This window comes from Schistocerca cancellata, chromosome 3, assembly GCF_023864275.1.
Source record: "Schistocerca cancellata isolate TAMUIC-IGC-003103 chromosome 3, iqSchCanc2.1, whole genome shotgun sequence".
In the NCBI taxonomy this organism is placed as follows: Eukaryota; Metazoa; Arthropoda; class Insecta; order Orthoptera; family Acrididae; genus Schistocerca; species Schistocerca cancellata.
The window spans coordinates 275,105,257-275,126,597 of NC_064628.1; the positions used below are offsets into that span (position 1 = coordinate 275,105,257).

General features: G+C 40.2%; 1 protein-coding gene across 1 annotated transcript in view; it reads left to right on the top strand.

Annotated features, from left to right (window-relative positions):
- Positions 1-7,909: 7,909 nt before the first annotated feature.
- LOC126174935 (protein yellow-like) overlaps positions 7,910-21,341 on the top strand; it is a 145,629-nt gene continuing 132,197 nt past the window's right edge. The window contains exons 1-3 of the mRNA XM_049921392.1: positions 7,910-7,919; positions 11,680-11,984; positions 14,243-14,442. Coding sequence (XP_049777349.1) covers positions 11,687-11,984; positions 14,243-14,442 — 498 coding nt within the window. The 5' untranslated portion in view covers positions 7,910-7,919; positions 11,680-11,686. The remainder of the gene's footprint in view (positions 7,920-11,679; positions 11,985-14,242; positions 14,443-21,341) is intronic.

Consider the following 21,341-nt stretch of genomic DNA (forward strand, 5'->3'; position numbering starts at 1 on the left):
TCTGCGACATATGCAGGTACATTATGACCTCTTCTACTGAGATTTACCAACTGCAGAACTGAACCACCGAAGTAAGCAAATGGGAGTTGGTGACAGAATAGATAGACTTGTTAACGGAAGACACGACGTAACAGCTGGCGATCGCATCAGATAAACACTCAGTGTAAGTGTAACTATGAAAAAGCATTAGTAATGAGTGAAAGTGTGGAGCCGGCCGCGGCGGATGAGCGGTTCTAGGCGCTACAGTCTGGAACCGCGCCACCTCTACAATCGCAGGTTCGAATCCTGCCTCGGGCATGGATGTGTGTGATGTCCTTAGGTAAGTTAGGTTTAAGTAGTTCTAAGTCTAGGGGACTGATGACCTCAGATGTTAAGTCTCATAGTGCTTAGAGCCATTTGAACCATTTGAAAGAGTGGAGGGGCAGGAAAGGGAAGGAAAGGATGATAAGGGAGTGAGTTATTTATTCTGTACTTCCAGCAAGCAGTGAAGGAAACAAAAGTCCAAGGAGAAGAAATAAAATCTTTGAAGTATGTCCACGACATTTTAATTCTGTCAAAGACAGCAAAGGGCGGATGAACGGAATAGACAGTGTCTTGAAAGAAGGATATAAGCTGAAGATGAACAAAAGCAAAACGCGAATAAGAAAATGTATTCGAATTAAATCAGGTGATGCTGAGGTAAGTAGATTAGAAAATAGGACACTTAATATGGTAGATGAGTTTTGATACTTGAGCAGCAAAATACCTGATGATGGTCAATGTAGAGATGATATAAAATGTAGACTGACGATGGCAAGAAAAGCGTTTCTGAAGAAGAGTAATCTGTTAAAAGTGAGTACAGATTTACACGGCAGGAAGATCTTTCTGAAAGTATTTGTATACAGTATCGGCATGTATGGAAGTGAAAGATGGACGATAAATAGTTTAGACAAGAAGATAATAGAAGCTTTCGAAATATGGCGCTACATGAGAATGCTGGAGATCATGCACGTAATGAGGAGGTGCTGAGTAGAACTGGTGAGAAAAGAAAATTGTGGCACAACCTGACAGGAAGAAGGGATCGGTTGTAGGACTCTTTCTCTGACATCACCAACTGAGTATTGGAGGGAAGTGTAGGTCGTAAAGATCGTAGAGGGAAACAAAGAGATGCATACACTAAGCAGATTCAGAAGGATATGAACTGCAGTAGCTACACGGAGATGAAGAGGCTTGCACAGGATAGAGTAGCATGGAGTGCTGCAGCAACTTGTCACTGGTCTGAAGACCACAACAGCAACAATAAAGAGTGAAAACTACGAAACAATACTATCAGACTACCAGTTAGTGTGAACCATGGAGCGACATTGCTAATAGGACACCTACAACAGTGAATCGAATTGTTTTTAACGTCCAATCGTACCATTTCCGAACTATGAGTACATTCCTGCATAACTTGTTATATGTCTTCCGCAAATTCTTGATGTAAATTTATAGTTTAACGTTTTGTGGACCACGAGGTTGAGGCAGAGCATTACCTAGGATTAGGGAAAGATGAGGAAATAAATTGCCCATGTCCTTCTCATAGGAAATATGCCGTTCGAGGTAATCACAAGAAACGTAGAAGGATGCTACTGCTGTACTAGTCGGACGACTCATTGTCAGTACCCTTTTTTATTACGTGAAAAATAAAAACTTGTATGTTGTATGGTTCGGTGGCTAATTCGCTATCTCTTCAAGATCTTCAATAGAATAAGCTCTGTTTTCTTTTGTTGGAATTTCAGTTATTTCACAAGATTCGTTCTCGTTACCATCTTCCACGGATTACTCACCAATATGGATACATTTCTTTACAAGAATGTATCCCTTCAGCCAGAAAATAGCGCCGGTGAAGGTTTCTAACAGTGAAAATGTTTTCGGTACAGAGGACGAGGAACGAGGGTAAGTAATAAAGCGGATAGTTGACAGATTTCGAATCCAGATATCTGGAAGTTAATGTCCATCAAGTCATAAGCTTTTTTATTCTTTCACCTTTGGAAACAATTGTGGCAAATTATTTACTGTAAAATAGTTGTGAATCCACGTTAAACGTCGATAGTTGGCTGAGCAAATCATTCTAAAGGTCAGGTAAAGGAAAGAGGTTCTACATCTACATCTACATTTATACTCCGCAAGCCACCCAACGGTGTGTGGCGGAGGGCACTTTACATGCCACTGTCATTACCTCCCTTTCCTGTTCCAGTCGCGTATGGTTCGCGGGAAGAACGACTGTCTGAAAGCCTCTGTGCGCGCTCTAATCTCTCTAATTTTACATTCGTGATCTCCTCGGGAGGTATAAGTAGGGGGAAGCAATATATTCGATACCTCATCCAGAAACGCACGCTCTCGAAACCTGGCGAGCAAGCTACACCGCGAAGCAGAGCGCCTCTCTTGCAGAGTCCGCCACTTGAGTTTGTTAAACATCTCCGTAACGCTATCACGGTTACCAAATAACCCTGTGACTATACGCGCCGCTCTTCTTTGAATCTTCTCTATCTCCTCCGTCAACCCGATCTGGTACGGATCCCAAGTGAAGAAGGGTTTCCACCCTTAGTAACTTGGCTAGCGCAGCGCTATGTTGTTCAATCCACCTGTATTGCTATTTTCTTTTGTGATCTAGTTCAGTCGTGGTACACGGCTTCTTTATTGAGCACCATACATTGGTTACACAGAACTCAACTGCGATACTGGAAACACTTAACAAGCTTGAGATGCCAAATTGATCATTATGTAACTGTCTACCCGAGTGTGCCCCTTCAGCATGAGGCAGATCGTATGGTGGATATTGCGTGGCAGATCCGCTGCGCTGAAACTGTACGTCAATTGCGTAAAATCGTAGAACGAAGAAGTATGACAACCTGGAAGCTTAGCCATCGACTGCAGATTTTATTATTCAGCTTACACACTAGTTACTCTGTCAGATTTTCTTTGTATGAATTTTTAAATGATCTGTAAGAGGATAAAAATTTAATCACAATGAGTCTCTGGAATGTTGTTATTGGTCAATGTTGGAAATGAGGGGATCACTCTAGGGAAACGAATTTAGACAAACGAGAAGTCAACTGAACTTAGCGCACGAAAAAAAACTTAGTCTTATGTAACGCTTTCCGAAAACCCTTTAAATAGGCTGTTTGCATTGAAGATGTTAGAGGATGAAGAAGATATTGGATTGTCTATCTTTTGGTAAAATATAGAGGACAGAAAGATTTATCCATGTGTTGACATTGAAAGTGTTCGTAACTTAGTAGTAATGAAATCCCAGTGACCATTCAAGACCTCAAAGAAATCATCTGCTTCTTTAGAAACACGATAATTTTAAGAAACCAAAATCTCATATTACCTTAGAATACGTGACGAAACGTATTTTGAAACCGTCAGCAATTGTTGGTGTGGAGAACCGTGGGAAACGCTTTAAAAAATGTACTAAGTGTAGCAGATAAAGAACCAAGCAAGTGCCAGCTAAAAATAAAAGACGAATTAAGAAGAATAGATGGAAACCCTAAAAATTTAATCCCTGCAACAACAGTTTCCTCGGAAATGAGTCTAACCGAAAAAGTATGAAAACTAAGAAAGAATGCACTTAGGTGAAACGTTAAGAGAGAAGTACGAAACTGAAACGGGGTAAGGTAGATGCTGCCTAACAACATATAGATAATTTCTCAGGGAGAAATGAGCAAAGATCGTAGAGTTTAGAGATGGAAAAAGTAATCAGATAATGAAATAAAAGATAATAAGAGCTGACAGAAACTGTACTTTGGAAATCTTTGCATCTGAATAGCATAAATTTGGCAATTAAAATGGCGTCACTGTTCAAGATGGAGGATATTCAGTCATTGTATCAGAATTTAAAAAAAAAGCCTGACACAAACGTGGAAGTGTATATGTCCAGTTATTGATGAGACGCAGTGGTACACTTCATGCATCAGAGCAAGCTCGTTTGGGAATTTCCATCAGCTTTTAAAGTGATTGTAACTGTTACACTTCCAATGAAACCAGGAATGTATACATATAAAATTACCTTACATTTTATCTTGAATGGTGGGCGTAAAAATAAAATATCAAATTTTGGATAAATGGAAGGGAGAACTGAAAGGAGATTGACAGAGGAATAGCTTAGTTTTAAGAGAAGTAAAGCAACTCGAGAAGTAAACTTACCACTCCGGTTGATAAAAGAACGCTTTTATAGAAAAAAAGAGGAAACATGTATTACATCAGTAGATTTTAAGAAGGATCTTAATAATACGGAAGAGAGTGTCTCTTTGCCGTTCGTGCGGGCCGCATTTGCCTTGCCCTGCATTGAGTTGTCCTGCTGTCGTACTGATGCAGGAAATTTTAAAGGATGGGGCACTTCTTCTTTACCTTCCGCTCGCCATAGTATTGACGATATTCTCTGAATAGTAAATTTTGGCTAGTAGCAGTGGTGATGCCTATGATGTATTAACATTGTGCATCTGATGATGACACTAAGCAGGCAGTTCTGTCGTTGTGCTTGACAATGGAGACAAACTTACGAAAACTCTCGATAGATATTTTAGGATTTGGAGTTTTCGCAAAGTCGTTTGATAACGGAAAATGTTGCAAGATGTAGCAACTTCTCGAAAAAAATTCGAGTAGTGTGATAGTGAAAGACAGGTAGCGTGCAATATGTACGAGAACCAAGAGGGAACAACGAGGAAACGAGATCCGATTTACGCAAGGCATGGATATAGCCATTTCCTCCTGCTCTTCAACCACTGCATCGAGTCAGTGGTGGAAATAGAAGGAAGGATAGGAATTTAAATTCAGTGAAATAATTTCAACAATAATGTTCGCTGAAAATATCGTTATGTTCAGTGAAAGTGAGAAAATTGCACGGCCTGTTGAATGCAATGAACAGTCCAATGAGCAAAGAATATGGATTGAGAATAAACCGAAAAAAGGTTACACTGATGAAGAGTATCAGAAACCAATGCAGCACTGGATCATATAACAACATTATAACGTAATGACTACAATAATCATTCATACTATCATGCACAAATACTGAAATACTGTTCAATAATTAATCAAAACAATTACTTACACAGATAAAATAGTGCAGTTACTAAAGTGATTCATTGACTGTAGTGATTCAAACAGTAATGAAACTTTATTCTTCAATGCCAAAATAGTTTGTAATGGAAGGTTGTGGAAATAACTGACGAAAGATATAGGTTGTGGAAATAACTGATGAAAGATATAATTTGTTTATACACGTCTTAATTCAATAGTGTCAGAATGTGAACGCAAAATGTTTGTGAGAATCTGCACTTTACAAATAATTATCTCCTATAAGGACTGTTGCTGTGACATCGCTGTTCATTGGGAGATCAATAAATCCCTCTTTGTTCCTTTTACAGTCATGTTACGTTAATTACTACGTAGTGGTACATCTGTTTTTGTAGTATCTCCATATAAAAGCAAGCCATTAATATCCCCCCCACACTTGTTTCGTCGATCATCATAGAATGCTCACAGTTGCACACAGGGCACATGCCATTGGCACAACGAACAGGCTGTCAAAGAGTACTACTCTCAAAGTTATTACGATAAAGGAGGTGTCTGCCTAAGTAGTGCACCTCTAGTACAAGTTTAATAATTGCTTTACATACTTTTTGTTCCTTTTAACTCACGCTGTAATTTTCAGTATAGTTTAACTTTTGAAATAACTGGTTGCGCAAATAATATTATCTACCCGTACTAAAGTGCTCAGGTAGGAATGACAATATTTCTGCAGACAGTTATGCTACTAATACTGGTTACGATTACAGCTCAATGGCGCATACTGTGAAATACCTCAGACTGAATTATGAATTGAAATTAATATATTCGCAAATAAAAACTATTCTGTACCTTTAAGTTTCACAAATGAGTGAGTTTACGCGTATGTTCGTTTCTTGATATAAGTGTGTCGTTGCAAAGTGAGATTAATGATAAAATTGAAACAAGTAGAAATGAACGGATGATGGCATTTTTCGCTTCAAGAAATCCCTTAGTATCAGATATATGTTTTAATACGACGAAGATATTTCTGAAGTAGTATATCTTGAGCCAAGTCAATGTTAGACTGTGGGAGGACCGGAGTAGAAGAGAATCGAAGTGTATGGTGTTTCAAAAGTATACTGAAAATTTTGTGGTCAGAAATAATACGCAATAAGGATGTTTTCCGGAGAATCATCCGAGGAAAGTAATATGTGGATAAATCGAAGTAGAAGAAGAGACTGGATTATAGGACGTGTGTTAACATGTGACGGAATAAAAATAATGGTACTAAGAAAGTCGGTGAGGGCAAACAGTAAAGGGAAGGAATGACTTTGCAGCATATGCAATACCCAGACAAAGACTTTGGAAGTAAGTAGTGCTCTGGAACGACGAGGTTGATACAGGTGAGAAAGTGTTTTGGGCCACATCAAAGCAGCCAGAAGACTGATGGTAGAAAACAGCCACTGAGCACGTCTGATCTCTCCAACAAATCATTCCGTTTTTCATAATCGTACTTTTAACAGATCGATTCATGGTGTTCATGGACTGCTGTCATAAACTCTTCTTGTACTATCAAATAACCGGAAGTAGTTAGCCGTATCTACCTGTAGGGTTGTTAAATTCTCCGCAGTTGTTAAAGTATGAACTTAAGCAGAGTCGCCCATCTACCTCTCATTGCAGTGTGTTGCGCCTAGATAGATACCCAAAACTGGACACTCTAACGGTGCTCAAACGCAGTGTATTTGGCTTACGGTGGTCAATGTGTTTTACTGAGTATCCATCGTGGCGGCTTTATTTCAGGAACTGGTCTGTCTGATAATTGAATCCAGATCTAAAAGGGGTACCACAATGGAAATCATCCAGAAATTCCTATTTAAGTTCTGCAAGAGCTTATTGAGTGCCGACTAATGTTCGACTGCTGAAGCTGGCGCTCTGCCGCCTCTCAAGACACCGCTATTTTAATCCACGGCTCTTGGCTCGATCCCTAGTGTCCCACAGCGTATGGCGTGTGTTAATAAGAGATATGTTTGGTCTACATTAGCGTACAGGTTGATGGAACCTATTTGTAATGTTGGCGAGAGAGACAAGGAAGGGGTTATTTCCAGCTATCAAATGTTTCGCCTCAACAGCCATCATCCGCATCAGAACGTAATGCATTTGAGCCTGGCTATTTTTGTTTGTAGGTTTGTGTCATACTTACGATACGGTATCCTAAACTAAAATCCCTGTATTAGACGACAAACCACCACTACGCCGCACAGCGGTCGCTGAGGGGATCTCAGATTTTACAGTTACGGAAGACTGGCTGCACTCCCCACACCCTAGGCCAGGAACAAAATGGCTCTGAGCACTATGCGACTTAACTTCTGAGGTCATCAGTCGCCTAGAACTTAGAACTAATCAAACCTAAGTAACCTAAGGACATCACACACATCCATGCCCGGGGCAGGATTCGAACCTGCGACCGTAGCCGTCACGCGGTTCCAGACTGAAGCGCCTTTAACCGCACGGCCACACCGGCCGGCTTAGGCCAGGAACAGCGGGTTCGCCAAGCAAGTAGCCAACCAACGAATACTGAGCTTCCTAGCGTGCTCGCCATCTGACACCAACCCAGGAGTCACGTGGAGAGTGTCGTATGACACGGAAGCGTCGAGAATATCACCTTGGAGAAAAACTTCACGATGAAAAATGAATAGTGCCAAGTTATCGACACAGTTCGTATCTACTTCTTTTGTTTCCTTACCTGCAGCTTAGAAACATGTTGGCGACAGACTCACAAGACACTCTAAATCATACTGTCATTGCACAAGTTGATAACTTGTAAACGGCTGCATTTACTGTGCCTATATATAGCTTGCACAGACGCAGTCACTGCATCATACGTCCCTGTACACCGACGTAAGGTAAGTGTAGAGCCTGACACAGTCGAAGTGTATTAGTTATTTTGTTCATTTTACAAATTCCAATAGTGACAGTACATTGTGGTTGGCTCTCATAACTTTTCAGATAGAAAAGATCTGATATATGTATTTATTTGAGACGACTTTCTTGCCGTAATCTCTGTGTTAAAAAGCAGGTCATAACACCTACGAATTAGTAATGACAAAGAACACTTGAATTTGCGCTAGTCCTCGCTTTCTAGCGTAACACTTGACGTTCAATCAATACTAGTCGTCGACATTAATACTTGTATGACTGACTTGCTCTGGTATGAAATGTCGTGGTGAAACAATTACTCATAGAAGACTTCACACCGACACATCGTTTCTTCATTCTTGTATCTAGGTGCTTACTTCCGAAAGGACACGTTATTGACTACCTAGTTACCTTAAAGAAAAACGTACTAACTTTCTTTTTCTGCCCAAGGCATGGATTGGCGGTTTCCCAAGCAAGTAATTTATTTAAATATAAAATTAGCGTGAGTGAGTGACGTCAAGAAATGGACACAAGACGGCGGAAAAGAATATATACACGCTGTCTGAAAATCTTTGCGACAAACGTGCAATGGTGATAGATCAGGTCATGAAGAACAATTTCTGTTTGAGAGAACACTTTTACGTAAAAAAGAGTCCTCTGCACTGCTGGAAAGCGGGTAGACCGAGCTTCTGAAATACCTTTCTCTGCTTAGAGAATATCATTTTTAATGTTTTCCAACTCCGTCTGTCATTCAGTTCAGTAGGTAGTATGCAGATGCTGTACAACTGCTTAGTAGATCCCGAAAGAAATTCGTCGTCTCAGGATTGACTAATTCAATAAAATGATTCTAGGGTTGCTGGGAAACATCAGAGAACATTTTGTTCTAAACAAAAGTCGTTTCCCATGCCATGATGTATCACCTCTAGGCTTCTATCGCTAAGCTTTGCACCACCATATATGTACAGGATGTGGTGGGTGTAAGTAGCATAATATTTTTATTTGTTTCTGAGGATGGTGAAGTAAACATCATGACATCAGTATTTAAGTCATTTGCAGACTAATTATAATAGCAGTTATAAGTTGTATGTTTTTACGTTGGGTAGTACTTGCGGCAAGCCATTAATGCTTGTTTTTCCCTGGAAAGTAATCCAAGTGTTTAAATGAGGACACGTGTTTGTTTCATGGTTACTCTTTACTGACAGCAGTAGTCTACCTAGTGATGGATCCATGGTCGTACAATAAACTTCAGCTAGTAAAGTATGCGACTTGTTTGAGGAAAAACTGCTTGACGCAGAGAAGAAGCAACCAAGACACTGATTCGTGTACATGTTAAGGTGCAACACGCACACACACAAACACGTACACGTACCAGCTGAGAAACCTGGGATTGCCTGTGTAAATATTTATTCCAATGTTCTCTGAGCCCATCTCCTGCTTCCTTCTCTCTCTGTCTATGACCGCATCCACCCCTCTCTCTGTACATCTCTCCCCTGCCCTCTGCTTTCCCACTGCGTCCTCCCCATTTCTCTATCCATCAGCCCGTCATCATATCCACCCCAGTACGATGTTCATGGTTTTCATTACGACAGTGTTTCTTTCCATGTAGTAAATAATACATATACCAAATTTGGTTGAAGTCGATGAGATAAGCATACATTCTACTTCTCCTGCTGACATACGAGTACATTGCACACATATACTATATCTGATTCTCTGCTGTTTTGCAACATATGACTCCAGAGAGGATGTTAAATTTACCTGTGGTATTCAGTCGTGTGCCTTCCTCTTACGTCATGAAACACGGTGACAAAATTATTGTCTCGCTGCAGTAGACATTCACGCAATCTGCCTGACACGCCGAACAATACAAGCAAGGGACAAATTACACTTCACACTTTTAAAGCGCCCCGAAGATAACCAAATACATGTAATAAATAAAAACGGGCTGTGTACGAACATTTTTACGTTACACCTATTTTCCGTGTGCTGTCTTACTCCCACAGTATTTTTGAAAACGTGAAACCTCATGTACCTAACTACCTCTGTTTAAATTGCTCCAGTTGACCCTGAATTATTCTTCACTGTCACCTTCTTTTCAATGCAAAGCCTGTAGCATGACTCTTCTTTTTAGTGCTTCTTTCCAGATAGTTAATACTAAGTAAAGTATCGATACTTTAAAGGATTGAATTCCCGTCTTTACAATAGCTTCAAAATTCTGATTACTTTACAATTGAATTAATGTGTTAAATATTTGACGTTAAGCATAAAAGGAAGAAAAAAACTAGAGAAGGTTATAAATTACGTTTGAAGTTCCTCGGAAGTCTCTAAGTCTCAAACAATTTAAGAAAACGTAGTTTTCCACTATTCTCAGTGTTTATAACATCATATGTGCTAACCATGTGTTGTACAGTGATATAATTTTAAAGCAAGAACAGCATAAATGTGTAAGCGATAGACGTTTTTCCTCTCCTCATTTTGTTTCCAAAGCGTGGCAAATCAATCGTCAGTATGCCATACTAACCAGTTCAAAGTACGTGAAGGTCAAGAGAAGTGGATCTACAACGACGTTGGCCTGTAAATGTGTGGCGGGGCTTTCAGGAATGCCTTCATTGGTTGCTTTTTTATTCACGAATCTGCAGTTCCCAACAGATAGCGTACCACTGTTATTGAAAGACGTTCAACTGTTTCTAAGGCTATAGATCTGGTACTTACACGACGAACATCCCCCTCTTCCACCCCCATAACTGAAGAGAAAATCACAGCCCTCCTTAACAGAACTGTCGGAGCTGGCTGGATCGGCCATTCGGTTATAAGAACTAGATTTACCACCTGCGGACTTCTCTTGAGAAAAGAAATTGAAAGATGAGATTAGTGAAACATAGACGACTCCCGAAGACAGAAAATGATGTGATATGACAGTTGCTACTGTTAGAAAAATGTTCACATGTGTGTGAATTCCTAAGGGACCAAACTGCTGAGGTCATCGGTCTCTGGTCATACACACTACTTAAACTACCATGCTAAGAACAAGACACACGCCCATGCCCGAGGGAGGACTCGAACCTCCGGCGGGAGGGGCCGTACAAACAGTGACATGGCGCCTCTAACCACGCGACCACTCTGCACGACTCTTATTGTTTTGCCGGAATCGCTAAGGAGTGCATATAAGTGCTAAAGATCGAAACTTTGAATGCATGATGTGGGTGTCATAATAATAAAGACACGAACCGTATTGGAGCTACGTGTTTGCTTTCATCAAGTACAGCAATGGCACCTCTTCCCTTGACAGTGGGAGAGTGGTTTCCTGTGCCGTTTTCTTATTACCGTTTGATCAAGGTCCACACGTGTTATGATGATGAGTTTTCTTCGAAGGATCTTTGTAATTTTTTTGAGAAAATTATAGGTCCATAAAAACAACGTTGGTGAGATCGTTTGACTGCTACAAACGCTAACAATAACTAGTAAACGTCAGAAAATAAGCCACATTTCCTGCTGTAACTTAGCAAAAAACAAAAGACGATAAATGTATTCGGTAAACTGTCACTGGTATTTGTTGAAGGATTATTTGTGAAGACTGCTTCATGTGATCTATAATGAACACTACTGTGAGCGAATAGTTTAGACCTGAACACAGACATGAAAACTACACTAATTCTATGTCACATCTACAACGGCCTTTATTCCTTGTTTCCAGTTAGTTACTTTAGATATGATACTGAATAACATTTAAAAAGAATGCCCGAACAGGTACGAGATGGGACCTCGCGTGTCGACGGTTGCGTTGCTGGTGCTGCTGCTGGTGGCGGCTGGTGGCGCTCACCACAAGCCAAGCCACGCCACGAGGCACGGCGGTCGAGTCAGAGCGACCCACAGGGCCGGCAAGGCGTCCCCAGTGGCGAGGAGCAAGGGCGCTTCCGAGGAGCCGCTGCTGGTCACCATCAAGGACATCAAAGAGGTCAAATTCGACTTCGGAGACGATGGGACGCTGGAGAAGGAAATGATAGCCACTGGGCGCTACGACCCTAAGATGGTCCGGGGCTATCACTTTACAAGTAAGAAATCTATTCAGAAACACAGTTCTCATATTTCTAATCAATACGTATTTGTTACCATATTGTCCACTTCATGTTCAAGTAGGTCACAAAAAGACATTAAATCAGTAATTTCGTCGTTCTCTTTCCTACAAACAGTAGTAGAAAAACGGAAGAAGAAGAGGGATATCGCAAAGTGACCACTGTCAGATCTGCCAAATTATTTTGAGCAGTATGATTAAACTTCATGTGAACAAGCACAGAATGAACGTCTAATGTTAGTGACAGTAAATTTTGCATTTACTAGTGAGAATGAGTACTGTGTTTCCAGCCCCGATCATGAGAGGTGCGTTGTTTAGAATATGATATATTGGAAACACAGATACGGCAAGTATGCAGCTGAGTATATCAGTGAGTCACAACTGGGACCAGTCACAATTTTTAACTGGCTGGTTCAAATGGCTCTGAGCACAATGGGACTTACATCTATGGTCATCAGTCCCCTAGAACTTAGAACTACTTAAACCAAAATAACCTAAGGACATCACACAACACCCAGTCATCACGAGGCAGAGAAAATCCCTGACCCCGCCGGGAATCGAACCCGGGAAATTTTTAAATACCTGTGTAACAATTTGTGAGGATGTAAGACTAGATGATCACATAAACTTAGTTGTAAACAAAGCAGGTGGCAAACTTCTGTTCCTTGGTCAGATAGTCTAAAAACGGAGTCACTCTAACCAGAAGATTCCTTGCAAAACATTTGTGTGACTCCTCTTAGAACATTGCTCTAGTGTGTTGGGCTCATGCCAAAGAGGGCCATGAGGTGATATTGACCAGTAAAATGACGGGATTCTGGAGCGGACGATGATTTGTGACGTAACGAAAATGTTGAAAAACCTGATATGGAATTTGCTTGAAGACAGACAGAAGCTATTTTCCTGAATACTTTTTCACATTCATAAAGCAGTAATAAATCTGTAATCAATGCAAGTGTCACACCTCGTCACAAATCGGTCTCATAGGGAGCGAGACGACAAAAAAAAAAAAGCCCATTTGTTGTAAACTCCCAACATTTCGGCTGCTATATGGGGCAACCTTCCGAGCTTTTTATATTTATAAAGGGTGTGGTATCTAGAAAGGATGTGCAATTGATTACTGAGGAATGGTTCAAATCACTCTGAGCACTATGGGACATTACATCTGAGGTCATCAGTCCCCTATACTTAGAACTGCTTAAACCTAACTAACCTAAAGAGATCACACACATCCATGCCCGAGGCAGGATTCGAACCTGCGACCGTTGCAGCAGCGCGGTTCCGGACTAAAGCACCTAGAACCGTTCGGTCACACCGGCCGGCTACTGAGGAATATAAGGTTAAATATAAAGATGTAGTAGTGTAATATACGCAGCAATGAAGTCATGGACGAAGAAGAGTTCATCATACAGGTAAAAGAATAATGGTAGGAACTACTTCTACCGAAGTTTACACTGGTATGGTTTTAATTCTCAGAGGAACTCGAGAGAGCTCACATGAATCTTTATGGGAACAGTAACTTGAGACGGTTTTCTCCCTAGCGTGAGTGTGGATAATGCATTATCGGCTGGAAATGTCTGTGAAGCTCTAACATTTACGAAAGAACTACGGGTTTGCAAATGTATTGCTCTGGAGACTTCCGTAGGATAGGATTTTCGGCGTGAAACTAACTTCATTGTCATAGAACAGATTAGTCAGGTTTGTTCCTGTTCTCACATGTATTCAGAATCATTATGATCCAAAGTGAAAGATTTCGATCGGCCTTCTTTGTTATTTTTATTGTAACATAATCAGATTAGACAATACCACCAACGAAATGTGTAGAAAAAATGCACAGTTATGTTAAACATATCTTCTATTATAAACTACCGTGATATGGACAATACCATTCGTAAAATATTCCATCGTATTGTTTTTTGTTGCTTATACGTATATTTCTGGTTTCGAAATACATGATTCTTTATTTATTTGTAAACATTTCTGTATAAATTGATTCAAGCTAACACACTATGTCTAATTCGTGTACGCAGAAGTAGAGCATCCCACAATCGTAACCTAGAATTAGAGATAAAAGGAGAACGAAAAGCAGGACAGATTTACTTTAGCTAGTACTCTGCTATGGGTGAATTCAGTATCGTATGATGCCCTTACGGTCATGTTGCACTTGCAGTGATTCCTATGTTTATTTCGATAACTGGTTATAAAACACAATATGAACGGCCTATGTTCGTCGGGTCGCAGTGGACAATCACCAGCGTAACCGCATAATCGTGACGACGCCTCTTGCCCGCCGCGGCATCCCGGTGACGCTGAGCACCATCCCCTATGACGGAGAGCAGTGTCCGCGCCTGAAGCCCTACCCCAGCCTGGAAATCCACCACACCACCGAGGACTCCATCACCGACTGCAGCACGCAGCTGGTGGACGTCATCAGAACGACGGTAAGTCTCACGTGGCATGTGCATTCGTACTCCGTACGCGAGTAGTCTGTGTGCTGAAATTTTCTTGGCGTTTCATCCTGATCTCGTTCTCTTTGCCTTATTATTCCATTTTCTACGATCTACCTTCATCATCTTTCCTGTCTGACTTTTATCATTTCTCTTTCTTTCCGGAACAAAGCGCTAGTACTCAATAAATGATTCTAGTGCTTCTGTCCTATGTTGTTGTTAGTGTTCAGTTCATTTTAATGTAACGTTACAGTGTGGAAAAGTCTTGTCTCGTAATAATAATTGAAAGTGTTCCACTGATAATGATAATTTTGTAGCTATTTTCCTTCTTTTATTATTCATAATAAGACTATATGCATCGCTAGTTATATACATATTGACATATGACCTCGAATGTAACGTGGCTGCATATGAGATGCGTTGCCATAATTTTACTAAGTAAAAAGGATGTGTAAATAATTAAATAACTAATAACCATTACCCTACGTTACGTAGTATTCAGGATATTCCAGTCTACTCGTTATTCCTTCACTGCTTCGGCTGTCATGTATGATTGTGTTGCAAAAGTTCAACTTCTGCTTAGATTTGCCTTTGGTTTCGTTTGTATTTTACTTTAATATGAATTTTGTTTCAAAGATCTCATTGTAAATAGAGGTTCACATTCCTTTCAGAAGTGTCTGACGTTTTCACTGTCCCAGTGTCCGCCCCAGGTAGCTGTGTGGAAGCCGGCACGGTACCTCAGCGTGTTTGGACAGAGGGTTAGCTGCCGCCTGTAATAAAAAAACTGAGTCAACGGGTCTAGACTGAACTGGAACGCGTGTCTTCCGACATCCGCATCGAACAAATGCAACGAACAGTATCGAATAAAATGAGATCATAGCCAAAAAGAAAAGAAGTGATTAGCACGAAATTATGTCAATCGTAAGGGCCCGGGTTCGGTTCCCGGCTGGCTCGGAGATTTTCTCCGCTCAGGGACTGGGTGTTGTGTTATCCTAATCATCATCATATCATCCCCGTCGACCGAAAGTTGCCGCAGTGGCGTCAAATTTAAAGACTTTCACCCGGCGAACGGTCTACCCGACGGGAGGCCCAAGTCACACGACATTTACATTTACTGTCCCAGTTTCATTCAATAACTTATAAAAACTCTTCTCCGTCATAGTTTCCTCTCTCATTTTTGTTACGTTACTTAAATTGTAGATAGCAAACTGGATAAGCCGTAAAGACTTATCAGATAAGAACCGCGATACTCAGTTGCGAAGTGAGTAAACTTTTCCTCAGTGCACTAATCCACGATTCTCGTACAGTCATCTGTCGTCGACAGTTTCAGCTGTGAGTTCTTACACTGACCGTCTGTTTCAGAAAACATGGGCTGATGATGATACGCTATACGCCCTCGACAACGGTGCTTTGGACCTGACAACGAGTCCCAAAAATGTGTGTCCACCAAAAATTGTCATCTTCGACCTGAGGACTGATGAGGTCATCAACTCCATAGTGATCCAGAACACAGCCTGCAACGCATTGTACACCTACTTGTGGGTAAGCATTTATTCTAAAAGGCAGTATATTTGTAAATAATCTTCGTTTCATGCCTGAGAATTTATTATAAAACTGAGATGGTCTTGTTATACGCTAAAAAAATATATCTGCTTGATGACTAGTAGTTTTCTTCTCCACTTCAAGCGTTATACATTTCATTTTGCCAAAACACATATATTCCACGGATTTCCTCTACTTCTTCTCCCTTTAGATTTGTATCTAATGATTATGAGACGTAATCTATAATTACAAATCCTGCTTATGTGTTCATTCCATCACCTAATAAGCAGAAGTTATTTCATTTCCAATATCATTATTCTTAATTACGACCATTGTAGTAAATCCTTTTACTGACTCATGCCGCATTTCCATTCAATAAAGTAGGGACAGCCACGGGATTACACAATTTTAATCGTTCCTGCTACCTTATTTTGTTTTTTAGGTACGTGTTTACAGTTCCATATATATTTGTGAGTGCTGCTAATTTCTTTTTACTAGCGCGCACGTACTATGGAATGTACCCTTCGTACCCTTCTTCCCAACAAAAAAACGTAGTGCTGGTATTACAAAAGCGGTTACATTTTATAAATTCAGCAGGAATTCCTTATACGCCCCGAGGCCCTCCACTATATAGTTGACTCGCTACGGCATTTCTGTCCACGGCCAGCTTAAAGACTACCTGACTACAATCAACCAACTAGACGAGTACTAACCAGTTTGCCGTAAGCATTGCAGCACATCATTTGCTTTAATAAATGTAACAGATAATATGAAGCTTATCACGGATGTACAAGAGGCGCCTATCATGTTCTTCTTAGATGTCAGTAAAATCTTTGACATCGTCGAATTCGATATTTTACTTTCCGAACTAAGTAGCATAAATTTCTGGAAAAGTGCAGTGTAATGGTTTCGCTCATACATTACGTCTCGCCAGCAGAGCATTATGTCCGCCACCGTAAAGTCACAATAGAGGTAGGTAGTATGAAGCATCCCCCAGGGTTCCGTATTAGATCCTGTACTCTTTTCGTTTTCTCCTACTGCAAATACCACAAGTACGCTGATGACCTACAGTTTTATCTAAGTAAAAAGCCAATAATCTTGAAGAAACCTATCGATAGTTCTCCAAACCGACCTGTGTGCACTGTCAAAATGGGTGCAGAATATAAGATTACAGCTGAACCAATTAAAAAAAAAGGAAGAAAGGGAAAAAAAGCGAGTAGGGTACTGGTTGATCTTTCTACACTGATTCGCCGGAAATATCGCGAACCCCTAGCGTCTTTAACCCTAAATAGTACACATATCAACCAACATCTCTCCGAGCCCTACAAAAATATAAAAAGTTCTTCCCTTCTACCAAGGCTGCCTGTAGAGAAGTGCAGAGATATCCATAACCTCTGTCTTGTCTACAGTCTTATCAACGTACATTGTCCCTCATTCTTCTCCTTCATCTTAATGCTGATATCTTAACAACACGGCAGAAACAGCTGTTCCCATCAGCGCAAAATCCTTTTTGTCGCACTACATCGTCCGGCCGCATTGTCGAATTTCTTTTCACTAGCAGGAACGCAAATCTGGAATAAACTCCTGCGTTATTTAGAGATCTGAATGACGTCACCAACTTCAGAAGACATTTGATCATGTATCTCCTAAGCAACAATAATGAGTACCATTGTCCCTGTTGCACTGCACCTTCTCTATATATCCTTATTCCAACCTTAGCTAGTGTAGTCTCCTTACAGTTCCTTTGCCCAGAACTCGCTATATCAGAAAAAGTTTGTTAGTATACTTATAAATTATGTGTATGTTCGCTACTATTATTATTGATATTGTTGTCATTATTATTGGTATTATCAATACTTGTGACTGCGGCAGGAGTAGCTGCAGAAGAACTGTGGGCAATAACATAATTAGTTTACAGCCAGTACTATTTATTCACATTGTCATTAAGGATACTCAAAACTTTTAATACTGTTTGACATATTGAAAATATTATCTCTTAGATAACTATGATGTTAAATAGGTACTGTACAAGTGAAAACTTGGTCAGATTACGTGATGGCCTGATGGCCCTAATGAAATAAGGGTACTCGTAAATAAATAAATAAAGAAGCAAATCAGTATAAATAGCAGTTACTCAGTCCAATTCTTCCATAACTGACGTGACTGTGATGGCAACCATGGGAATTTCGTCACATAGTTCTGAATGATATGCAGTTAAAAACAATAATTAATCCGACTAGCAAGCACAGATGCAACGTTGTCTATGTAAGGTTGTAGAATTAGAGGTCTCCCTTATCTCCTCTCACATGTCTGTGATGTTTCGATAGCCTACAGCATCCGGTGATAGGATACGGTAACTTTGGATTAGTGGCTGGCATACGAAAAGGAACATTACGAGTATTATTCGTTACGGCGCTAGGGATAGTACCGTAACTAAGCAGTGTAGCTCCTTCACGCTTGTTCACATCATGGTTGTTTCTGATTTCCTTCATTCGAAAAAATGTACAGCCGATTTGTATATGTCCTCAAGCCATAAACACTTGGTGCCTATTGTGGCGCGCGTGCGTGTTTGTGTGTGTGTGTCGGCTCGATGGGGATGGTTGTTCAGGTCTGGTTGACACAGGTCCGTCGATCGCGACAACTCCGATCTGTAACTGTTGAAACAAACTCCTCACTTTGTTTGGCTGGATTCAGATACTATCTCCCTTTAACAGATATCTGCCTATCGAAGGAGCAGCACGCTGGAATGTATAAGCGGCCTCGCTTATAATTGAAGCAATGGTGTATGAAGGATGTCTGTCTTCCTCACAGCCACACACAATGACTGCACCACTCGGTACTACAACAACTCCCTTTATCTGAAACAATAAACCAAATATCCTTCGCGTGTTCGCTACAGGCTTATAAGATTACGCGAAATTTGATAACATTAGTTCTCTATGCCCAGTTTGCAAATGAATGGTCAGACGTAGATAATATGATATCTCGAATTATAAGTTGCAGCATTCAAGCCGATGCCACATTATAGTCTTGTGAGGATGTTGACTTGTGAAGTATTATAGCGTCGTTAAGGCGTCGCTATGGTGCTAATTCAACAACTCCTACGTCGTAAACCCAGAGATAAGGTATTCTCTAAACAACGTACAGAATGCGTCGTATTTCGATGTAAACTTACTGTTCCCTATTAGTACTGTTGTAAGTGGGCTGTATAGGTTTTACCAATAAAAAAACCTATACTGGATGTCATGAAGTGATATATATTATGACTTTTGAACACTGTTAAGGTAAATACGTTGTTTTTTCTTTATCAAAATCTTTCATTTTCTAACTATGCCTATCAGTAGTTAGTGCCTTCAGTAGTTTGAATCTTTTATTTAGCTGGCAGTATTGGCGCTCGCTGTATTACAGTAGTTTGAGTAACGAAGATTTTTGTGAGATAAGTGATTCATGAAAGGTATAGGTTATTGTTAGTAAGGGCCATTCTTTTGTAGGGATTATTAAAAGTCAGATTGCGTTGCGCTAAAAATATTGTATGTCACTTTAAGCACCGTCATTCATAAATTTTTTTAAGCGGGCGTTTCACTGTCACTAAATCACCTTTTACTTCGGCTTTCTCTCAAGAAATAATTATTTCACGGTTATACAGTAAAGTTCTATTAAATAATATAGCCGACACGAAGTATTAACGTTTATTGAACTTATGAATTATTTAACCATTGAACTTGAAAACACACCGATCTGTCATTCAGGGAATTGAAGCTATTTGCATCAGCAATTCTGACATTGACTACAACTTCCGACAGCACGTCGTACCTGTGAATTCTTCGTGATCGCGTGTAGATGTTTCCTACTCAAGGCTATTTGTAGAGTTTATGTCGGCGGTTGGTATGCTACTGTACACTTCAATGTTCGTGACTGTCACAGGTCACGACGGTTAAGTCCCAGAATTGATTAAGTATCTCGCGACTTATTTTGCCTTCACGTATAATAACTGTTCCGTTGTCTGGCTAAACGGTAACTGTTATCTTACATCTGTTCAGAATTCTGATTAGTAAGTCAAGACGATACTGAAAAAGCTTTAAAACGCCAGATCGGTCTGAAAGAATCTACTAGCGGTCAACAGGCGTACTGTTATCGCAACGTCTATAACAGAGAGAATTAACATCTCCATTGAAGTAATACATTGTAGTCGACAGCTCGATGTGGCTACAACTCTATCTTGGATAAATCTTATCTCAGATCATTTTGTGTTGTCTGGGTGTTGATCTTCGTAAGGCATATATTTTGAATTCCTTTTTCACAGTTTGATGCTTCGTATCATCTGATAGTCTTTCATTTAGTTCTTTCCTTGTAATAAACGTTATTAGTTACATAGTATTTCTGTTAAACTTTCAATAGTGTTAATACTTTGTTGTCAGTAGCTCCCGTCAAGGTTAGAATAACTAATTTTTTTATATATTTTGCTACCAAAGCCATGTCATTAGGGAATCTAGATATTTGGGATGTTATACTTTGTACTCATCAGGTTATTCGCAGTTTGCCAATTCACTGTTGAGATGGGAGGGTAAACACTGACAACACTTATGAGCACATAAAAGAATTAAATGTGTGGGCAAGAATCTACTCTGATGCTCAATAAGTGAATATATGGTGTGAAGTTGGGGATATGGGGGGGGGGGGGGGGGAGCTGAGGAGCAGGCTAAAGGACGTTCATTTTGTTTCTCTTACACATTCTGTATATCGCAGCTGGGGATTGTGTTCCCTAAAGCCACGAAATTCAACAGCATTCACCCAAAGTCAAGAAAAGGCAGCGGTGTTACAGTTATAGGAGTAACCAATTGTGAGTGCTGACAGGCGCATTACTATCAAGGGTTACCCATAGTGCTGGCCGAGTACAAATCAGCCCTTATAAGTCCACCTTGTGTGCACTCCATGGAAGAGCTGCCTCAGAATATTGTCGCTGCCTGCCACCTGAAACATTTGTACAGTACCGCCATCACGAAATCAGTTCTGAAGTCCAGCACTAATGAAGTAAAATTTTGAAACTGGACTAAACCGTAATACAACTGAGAACCTCTTCGTGTTATTCTTTTAACTATTTTTTGGACCATAAGATACTTTATTTTCAGGGTAGTTAAGATGGTATAGGGTGTAACTGACAGAATGGGATTCACAGACCCCAATAGTCAATCTGGATTACACATCGACATTGAAATGAAAGAGAGATATACTTTTTTTTTTTTTTTTGGAAACGTTTAATGGTGCAGTCACATTGTTTTATTGAAAGAGATTTGCAGTTCTTTTTTTATTATTTGTTTGTTATGCTAGTCAACAGAGAGTTCTCTATCCTA